General features: G+C 34.0%; 1 protein-coding gene across 3 annotated transcripts in view; it reads right to left on the minus strand.

Annotated features, from left to right (window-relative positions):
- Positions 1 to 9,939, minus strand: part of LOC117167985 (fatty acyl-CoA reductase wat-like) — a 58,933-nt gene that overhangs the window by 24,403 nt on the left and 24,591 nt on the right. For 2 of the 3 annotated variants that reach the window (XM_033353272.1, XM_033353271.1), the window contains exons 3-4: positions 8,138 to 8,260; positions 3,004 to 3,129 (exon numbers count right to left, since the gene is read on the minus strand). In XM_033353272.1, coding sequence (XP_033209163.1) covers positions 3,004 to 3,129; positions 8,138 to 8,260 — 249 coding nt within the window. The remainder of the gene's footprint in view (positions 1 to 3,003; positions 3,130 to 8,137; positions 8,261 to 9,939) is intronic. The other variant, XM_033353273.1, reaches the window with a different exon arrangement.

Here is a 9,939-nt window from a genome sequence, read left to right on the forward strand (position 1 = left end):
CTCTCCTTCTCTTTTTTTTTATCCGAACACACACGCTTCCAACTGGCCCTCTCTCGATCCTTTATTAATATCATTTCACTTTGTCTTTCTCTCTCTCTTAACTTTGCGTTTGATATCGTGACGAGGTACGTAAGAAAACTTCGATATAAGTTCAAATTCTTTGTCAATATTTAATATTTTCTTATGTTTTATATTCATTTCTTCTTATCGGGTAGATTCGTAATTTTATAGCAAGTTATAATTTTATTTTACGTTAGCGTGAATTAAAGCCAAATATGTTTTTTATTAATTTCGTGTTTTTACTTTCACAAAAATATAATATCCCAGATCCTGTAAAATTCACAGCAATTCCTTCATTTGCATATGAATCTAATTCTGGGGATTATCCTTCAGCAACGGATACAATTTCTTCGTCAGCATAGTCTAACGCAACAACATTTTCTGTAACCCATCCTTCTAAATCATGTTCTGTTATTTTTTCAGATGTGGACAGAGCTTTTATCATCTCAAGCGAAGGTACGACAGGTATTTCTTCGGATAAGTTTTCTTGTTTTTTTCATGTTAGTGATAAGATGTGAATAAAATTAATTTTTACTAATGGGTATTGTAGTTTATTACAACATGCCGAATGCCCCCCCCCCCCCACCTTAAAAAAATGAATTAAATTTTGTTCTCTTTATATTTCTACTAGTGGATTTAGAGATGAAAGAAAAATCACACATCAAACTTTCAATAGATTAAATATTATTTCAATCATAAAAACAACGGTCTATTCTGAGGTTTATTTAATTTAAATTCTTATTATGATCTCTTAAAAACATGATTTTTTGGATGGACCTATCTAAGTATCTAAATATATACTCAGAGCAGAGGTTTAGAAATATCCGCTCTGTTTGGTTAAAACAAGTTCATATGTATGAATAATGCATAAGGTTCGGATAATAAGGACTAATCTTGCGCTATATCCTGGATAAGACGGGTTAACGATTTTTGTTTCAACCTTGGATTATCGCGTACTCAGGTAAAGCGGCTTGAATAAGCGAGGTTCTACCGTAATTGTACAAATTTAACTAGAGTAATGTTTTTATTATTTTAATTATCATAAATTACCTAAAATAAAGCACTTTGTCCTCACAAATGTTGTTCAGAGAAATCTTAAAACTTGAATCATAATTTGCATTAGTGAAACTACTTTTTGAATAATATAATCATGAAAAATATTGTAATAATATCAGAAATGCAATAATAAATACACTTCTGTGATCTAAATTTTATTATGATTGTTTTCATAGAGCGCCAAAAAAGATGTAAACCATTCATACTCTATTTAAAGGAAATACAAAAAATGGTATATACAATAACATAAGGCTTTTAGCAGAATTTATTTAACCTCTCAACCATTCAATTTGATGTTTATTTCAGAAAATTCTATTTTAAAAAAATTGTTGGAAAAATAATGGTTTAAACAAATTATATTTGTTTAAACAATTAAAAAATAGTTAATACCTTATTTCTATATACTATAAAGTCAGAAAAATAATGGTATGCATTCTATTTTAATTCATTTGCTTGAATATAAAAAAAAACTGCTTGAGCAAAGAAAAATGGTTTAAACAAATAAAGAGTTGTTAAATATTAGAAGAAATGTATCAAATTATGTTATTATTCAACAAAAAGTAGCATAGGATACCAATTTGAGGAAAAATTGTACATCTCTGGATCAATTTTTAGAAATTTGGTAAATAAACAATAATTATTTATGAAAATAATTATGTAATGTTTTTAAAAATGTAGCACTCCAAACGATGACCAAACGTTAGATTTTAATCCAAAAAAATGATTATTTTTTACATTTTTTGGAAATAACCAGGCGTGGATTCACTATAGAGACTTCATGGGTAGTGTCCCTGGCGGAAAATTCCGAAGGGCGGCAAATTTGGAACGGAATTTTTCTTGAATTCAAAATAAAATTTGTTTAATTTTATTATCACAAATAAATCACGAATCGATTGAATGTTAATGAGTTGTTTTTCCGCGGCAATTTTGTGTCCTAAACTACCTAACTCAAGTGAAAGTGGATGTAAATGTTCTCATCTGAAATCAAAAGTCGTACAATTCACATACATTCTTTTACATTTTTCAATAATTATTTATTTCAATTACAAGAATAGTTTTTAATTCTGATTTTAAATTGCGCGCCAACTGCAGACAACCAGTGCACGGTCCAAACGCAAGCGCAGTATAAAAATTTCCAACATTGACATCATTGTCGCCCAATAAACAAAATAAAGTTGCGTTTGTGCCAACATAACAATTTCGAATAATCATCAGAATTACTGGTACTATCATTCTCAACATTCAATGACAGATTGCATAATTTTAGTTATTAGTTCGTAAAAAAAGGCGGCACTTTTGTTATCTGCACAGGGTGGAAAATTTTTAAATGCGGCTCTGGGAATAAAGAATTTTTTAAATAAGTTACATTTGTTAATATAATAACAAATTGTTTAAACAGTCATGGGAAATATGCAAATTGTCCATTAGTAGTTACTTGTATGTAAAAGGCGGCAGAGATTGCTAACAATTAATAATAATATGTAAAAATTTAATTTAAAAAATAAGATTTAAAAATAAAAGTTACATATTATTATGGTTTTATTTCGCAGAGACTCCTCTTCAATCCTTAAAAAAACTTGGAACGTTTCGATAAGACCCTGGAGCATGAGCTCAATTTTTGGAAAATCCAAAATTTCCCCATGTTGATTAAATGGGATTTTTAAATGTCCGGTGGCACGTGTTAATATTTGAATTTCGAAAAATACCGATTTAGTTTCTTCGGAAATACAAACATTGGGGGGGGGGGGTGACTTTCCCTATAGCTTATAAAGCGTTTTTGGGCCACCCTAGTGAAGATAGATGCATTTGGGGAAACTTTCAAATGCCACTGAGTAAAACAAATTCTATTGAGAGAAAAACATGCAACACTGCATACCTTAAACTTACTTTCAATTTTTGACATTCTCTGCAAATATTGATGACTTCTATTACACTATTAACGTTAATCGGCACGGAAAACCTCAACGAATCATCAAATCGTGTAGCAGCGGCAGCATGAAATACGATGGAAACCTTACAAATAATTATTTGTATTTATTAAACGAAGCATACATTCCCAAGGCACAGAATACAAAAATATCTCAGGAAACGGACACGCTTTCCACCTTTCCAATTTTTCATATACATCCCCCCTCCCTGGCAGACCGAAGGAACCGAATGGAGCTTCTACAAAGTACCCGTAAAGACCCCATTGGGTCCCCATTCGGTTTCTTTTTTAAAAACTCAATAAAATAGCAAGATAAACTTTTAAAATGTTGAAATTCTGATTCTACGTTAAATTTTCCATTGGAAACTCACGTAGTAATCGCAATACTTTTTTTGCAGCGGTAAAAAGTTGAACAAATATAACGCCTGTTGACTGCTGTTTACAGATGATGCGTTTGAAGTGTAGCAGTCAACAGGCGCCATACGTCTTATATATTTTAAAACTTTTTACCGTTGCAAAAAAAACTATTGCAATTATTCCGTGACCTTCTATACGGAATTTTAACGTGGAATCCGAATTTCAACAATTTAAAAGTTGATTTTGCTGTTTTTTTTTAGTTTTTTAAAAAGGAACCGAATGGGGACCCAATGGAGTCTTTTTGGTACTTTGTAGATGCTCCATTCGGTTCCTTCGGTCTGCTAGGGCTAGAACCAACAACAAATATAAAATAGAGTACCCGTTTTTCGTATTTCCAGTTTACATAACTCAAAACAATTAGGAAAATATATGATAGGAAAAAAGGACAAGCGTACCATCTATTTTTAGTTATTTTTTTCTTGCAAATCTTTCGCGAACACAGGAAAACGATAGGACAAACGATAGGAAAAACAAGTAAGACGACAGCCGAAAATCACGTGCCCTACTTGGCCATCATTTATAATAATATCGTACAGGTTCCTTTATAGAAACCTAAATGGGTTCCTATAATTTTACCCTACGTATGATCCTAAGACTTACCACTAAATGAAATCCTACGTTGTTACCTACTACATTCCCAGAATAGAATAAAATTCTACTTTCGAACCATAAGCAGCTCCTGTAATAAATCCTACCTAAGAAACTACAGCCGTTTTCTACATAAATGACTATGTTTGAACCTACAATACGTCCTTGTATAAAATCGCTTCAAATAAACCTGCATGAAACACTGTGTACAATACCACGAAGATTCCTGTGTAATTTCATATACATAGCGTCCCATAATCAATCAAATCAATTGGAAATTCCTTTTCCAAAAATCAGTTTTTTAATACAGGATTCTATGCAGGGACAGTCATAGAAAACTGCGTAGCACTTTATTTAGTGGCAAGTCTTAGAATCATACATAGGTTAAAATTAAAGGAACCCATTTAGGTTCCTGTAAAGGAACCTGTACAAGTTCCTTCAACTTTACCTGTTGATTTGCCTACAGTAGATCAATGCATGACGACCTGTAGGATCCTATAAGGAAGTGTATATAGGATCCTATAACCATGCCGTAAAGGATCCTATATAGGGATCTATATACGTTTTTTCAGTAGGTTGTGGCCAATATTATAAAAGTGAATTGAATTTTTTTTAATATATTAAAAATTGAAAAAACTAAAAAAAATATCTTTTTCGTAACGATCACGTTTTTATTGAAGGTAAAAATGCAGCGTACATTGGAACCTCATTTTCAATCCGCGTGTGCAATCCAATTTCATCCCAGTTCAGCAGACCTCGAATTCAGACGGATTTAAAAGTGGGTACGAATTGAACTTGTTGTTGGTGTACGGATTTAAATAGATTCCAAATTGACTTCTAATCGGTTTGATTTGTATTTTTTAAATACCTCCGATTATTTTGAATGACTTCCTATCCAGCACTTTTGTCAGGATGCCTAATCAGTGGTGTCAGAATGCAGATATCTTTGGCATGAACAGTAGTGATTTCTGTGTATGTTGAAATTGGCACATGGTGTTACAGAACTTGAAAATATAAAGGAATAACTACAGCGCATGACAGAGATAATCTCATTCTGAAACCACTGTGCCTAATTTAATCGAAATTTAATTTGAAGTATATTTTATTTATTTGAAAAGCATCTGTCAATTGTCCAACAACTGCCTTACTGGCATTTTTTCCGATCATACCAGGTCCACACGAAAGAAGATATCTAGCTAAAAGTTTGTAACATTTAGACCAACTGTACTGCTTACCTCGTTTGCCTATCCTTTATGCATATACGCTGCATTTTTACCTTCTATAAAAATGTAATCATTACAAAAAAGATATTTGTTTTCGTTTTTTTTTAATTTTTAATATGTTTTTAAAAGACTCAATTGATTTGTATAATATTGGCCGCATTACGCTTACGACGTGTGCACGACATTATTATAAATTATGGCCGATTAGGGCACATCATTTACGGCTGTCGTCTAACTTGTTTTTCCTATCGTTTTCCTGTATTCGAGAAAAAACTACAAGAAAAAAATGACAAAAAAAAGATGACGCGCTTGTAATTTTTTTCCTACCATATATTTTCGTAAGGGATTCACCTATTATAAATACAACACCCACTCCCACAAAACAGACGCAAGAACCGCGAAATCCAAAACATTACCAGAACCGAAAACATCCCCTACCTCTCAGACCCTTTAACAAAAAACACTCCCGGGATCTAAATATATCCCAAAACCATGCATTACGTGAACCCCTCTCCAAAACCTAGAGCAAGAATCTAGCAGAACTATCTTGCCCTCTACACATGCACACCAAATTTCAGTACCAAAAAGATCCCATGCACTGATCACGTCCCCCTCCTTACATACTCTTCTATAAAAATAACAGCTGGAACTAGAGCCTCAAAATATAAAAATTCAGAACTGCATAATTTACCCCCCCCCCTCTCCCGAAATAATAACTAAATAATTAATATGTTATAATAATTGTTGATTTTAATAATGATATTTTTGCATTTGGTCCATTGTGTTCCCCTCATCACCCAAAGAAGTGAAGTTAGCTGGTTGTTGAAGGGAAAATACCTTATGCCCTGACTCCATGCTTTATTGAAGAGCATATCTTTAACACTGTGTTAAACATACTCGAGATCCCTATTAAAGACAGTTCAGGGCTGCTACCCAAAGAATATTGTGCTGGAAAAAGAAAGGATTTAAAGTGAATGTGAGAGTGCGCGACAATGTCGGCAATGTTAAATGTAGACATGTCTGGCAGAACATTGTTTGAAGAAATTTTAAATCCATGATGTCCCTTGAGGTTAGCTGCATCACTGACTTTTTCAAGCGTATAGGCGTATACGCTTTATTTACAAAGAGTACAAAAAACTCGTTAGACAGTATTTTTACAAGATTACTTTAATAACAAGAAAATGTATCGAAATTAGTTCATACGGTATTAAAGTTGAATATATTCATCATATCAAGTGTAATTATCTATACAATTTTTTAATATGCAGCTCCGTTCTGCCAACTTAAACTATACCGTAAAAGATAGCATGTAGCCAAGCCCTTATATTTAACAAAATGTGCTATCTTAAAGACACGCTCTTAAATACAGCATGGAGACGGCCTATAATGCAAGAGTTAACTGCTCACTAGGGGTGCGTTCCAGGCGACCATCCGGGTGAATTGGTGGGTGAAGTAAAGAAGTGGGCGGAGTTCACTAGGGTGAAGTGAAAGGAGAATGGTAGAATGAACGGTTTCGAGTGTACGTCGGGTGTATGTTTGGTGAAAGATAGTTGAGGTTCAGTTACACAAAAGTTTAAAAAATGTAAGAACAGGATAAGAAGATTTTAATTGCTGCTTCAGTAATGAGGTTATTGTTATTACAAACAGAGATGTGTTTAATAATAGTGGAAAGTGATGAAGATACTCAACTTTAGATGATGAAGATACTAAACTTTAGTCTACTACTAAACTTGCGATTCCCGCTAATTCCAAAGTTCACTCACTTCCACCTACTTAGTTTCAGTGGGTGAAATAGTCACCCGTCGAGTGACACCCACTCTTCACCCAAGTGATCGCTGAACGGTTCACCCGAGTGAAGCTCAAGACTCACCTAAGATCGTGGAACGGCTTGGAGTGCACCCAAGAGTACCCGGGTGGTCCCCTGGAACGCACCCTTAGAGGCGCTAGGAAACTTACACAAGTGCCCGCGAAATTCGTACACACATGAAGCAAAGTAAAGTTTTTTAAAGAAAATTATAAAAAGAAGTGTAACAAAATATGAAACATGGACTGTAGCTTGATGAAAAGTTGAACTGAAAAGTCGGAAAGCATTATTGAAAAGGAAAAAGAAAGATTTGTTAGAGAGGTAAGGTTTGAACGACAGTAAAAAAATCCACCTTACCTGCTGTTAGTCAAAACTTACCTTCCTACTAAATCTTTAATTTCCTCTTTAATAATGCTTTCCAACTTTGCAGTTCATCTTTTTATTAAGTTATAGTCCACGTTTCATATTTTGTTTCGCTCAGTTTTTATAATTTTCTTTTAAAAACTTTACTGTACTTAATTTCAGTTTAAAGTTGACGAGAACTTATGAAATTTGGCTAGTGCCTCCTAGTAAGCGGTGACCTATCTCATTATCGCGTGTCAATAAAATGTTATGCAAAAATTATACAAAATTCCAAGGTTTTATGATTCAAACTTCTAACGAGCGAAAGCCAGTCTTTTCATTGGATCTCACATTATCGCCTTAACGGAAAATCCATACCAAATAAAAGTTATACCACATACCACATAATTTTGGCAAATGTTTAAATTAAATCCTAGATATTGTGGCAAAAACTTATTTTTTGTAATTTTTAAAGCAAATTGTTTAAAAATAAAAAATTTTATACTGCACACTTTAAAAATAGAACCGCACAAAGTGTGTCCACTGACACATAATTTTAGGCCCTAGCTGGACCTAAACAAAATCATAAAATCATGCATAACCTCCACACCTCTCAATTTCCCAGGCCAGAATGCAAAACATCCCTGTAGAACCGAAAGCAGGTCTCAGGCCCTCCACCTAGAATATTCTGATGACATTTGAAGAATCTGTTAAATTTACCTCTGTTGTAATTATTGATCGATCCTCAGAAGACAACCCCAAACCAGGTTTACTTGCATCTCCACTTATTGGTACAAGCTTTGTTTGAAAATCTGGATTTATTTTTCTCAAGGGGTCAAACATCTAAAGAATATTAACATACCTCGATTAATAACACAGGCACACAAAAAAAGTCAAAGTCCACGGAGGCGACCTTTGGGTCAAATGAAGAAAATATTGCTGAAAAAATCTGAAAAAATGCAGATATAGATTTTAGCACGCTGAATCTGAATCTAGTGTCGGTTGACCTTCATTAGTTCAAGGTGAAGGTCATTTGAAGGTCAAATCAACAAAATAACCTCAAAATTGTGTGTAAATATATATATATAGGTTTTGAGGGTCGCTGAATACAAATACAAGGTTGATTTGATCGTATCTGATTATCTGAAGGTCATTTGAGGTCATTTGAAGATCAAACTCGGAAAAAAGGCTAAAAAAATCTGAAAAAATTCAAATGTAGGTTTTTGAGCATGCTGAATCCGAATCCGGTGTCGGTTAATCTTCAAGAGTCCAAGTTCAAGGTCATTTGAAGGTCAAATCAATGAGGTACTGTTGAAAAAATGTTTTAAAAAATTAATTTAGAATCATCTTTAGTTTTTCGTCTATATAGAAACTAGAAATATTAATTTATCTTTATCAATATTAGCTACTGTGAATTTCTCGAAAGTAAGGCAGTGTACTTTCTTATCAATACTAGCTGCTGTAGATTTCTTGAAAGAGAAAGCTTTGTACCCATAAGAATGGTATATCTTTAAAAAGAAGTGGGTTCTTTTTGCCCTAATATGGTAAAAAATACATTTTTTATAAATATCCACATGTATTTGCGGTTATAAGTGAATGTTTGCGTGTGTACATGTGTGGATCTGCGGATGCATGGATGTGTGGATGTGCGGATGTCTAGATGTTTCGATGTATGTAATCGATTCTTTTTCACCTGTTGCCTCGACTAGTCGTGTGACGATGACAACTGCCCCGTAAGGGGATGTGTAGAATGATTCGCTCATACGCTAGTAGCGGTACCGATGCCAGTAGAAGTGCACTGCCTTACAGGGGGTCGACAGGGTGTGAGGTTGATGCCGTAGTGTGTTCGGCGACGAGTTGAGATTGTCCTCGTCAAAGACGAAAAACCCTTTTACTTAGCCCTGTAGAGGTAAAAGGGTTATCACCTCCAGGACGGCGGACTCACCTGCAATCGGAACAGGGTCCCTATCGAGCGGGTTTATATATAAAAATATGGAAAATTGAAACAGACCTTCAACCTCATCTTCTAAACACGTGTGCCTGAAAGATGTTAACGCATTTTGCTTCATTTGTGGAACATTTATTCCGAACAAAAACGATCGATGATCGTTCAACGAAAATTTTCGGAATATATACAAAGAATGCTTTAATTCAGATATAGTTTTGGGAGATTGGCCTCCTGATAGTATTTGCAATAACTGTCGCAAAATGCTTTCTATTTGAAAAAAACTAAAGACGATTCTAAACTGATCTTCATTAAACCCACAGAATGGAATCAGCCATCCAACGAAGATGATTGTTAATTCTGTAAAACCGATATCCCTGGGTATAATAAAAAAATTTACATAATCTTAAATACGCCCAGGTAGGATCAGCAAAAAAAGCCGTTGAGAGTACTCAAACGATTGATGAGGTTGATCTTGATAGTATAGAAAATTTATCAATTGAATCTAAAGATGATGATGATGATGATGATGATGATGATGATGATGATGATGATGATGATGATGATGATGATGATG

Source organism: Belonocnema kinseyi, chromosome 2 (genome assembly GCF_010883055.1).
Source record: "Belonocnema kinseyi isolate 2016_QV_RU_SX_M_011 chromosome 2, B_treatae_v1, whole genome shotgun sequence".
Taxonomy (NCBI): Eukaryota; Metazoa; Arthropoda; class Insecta; order Hymenoptera; family Cynipidae; genus Belonocnema; species Belonocnema kinseyi.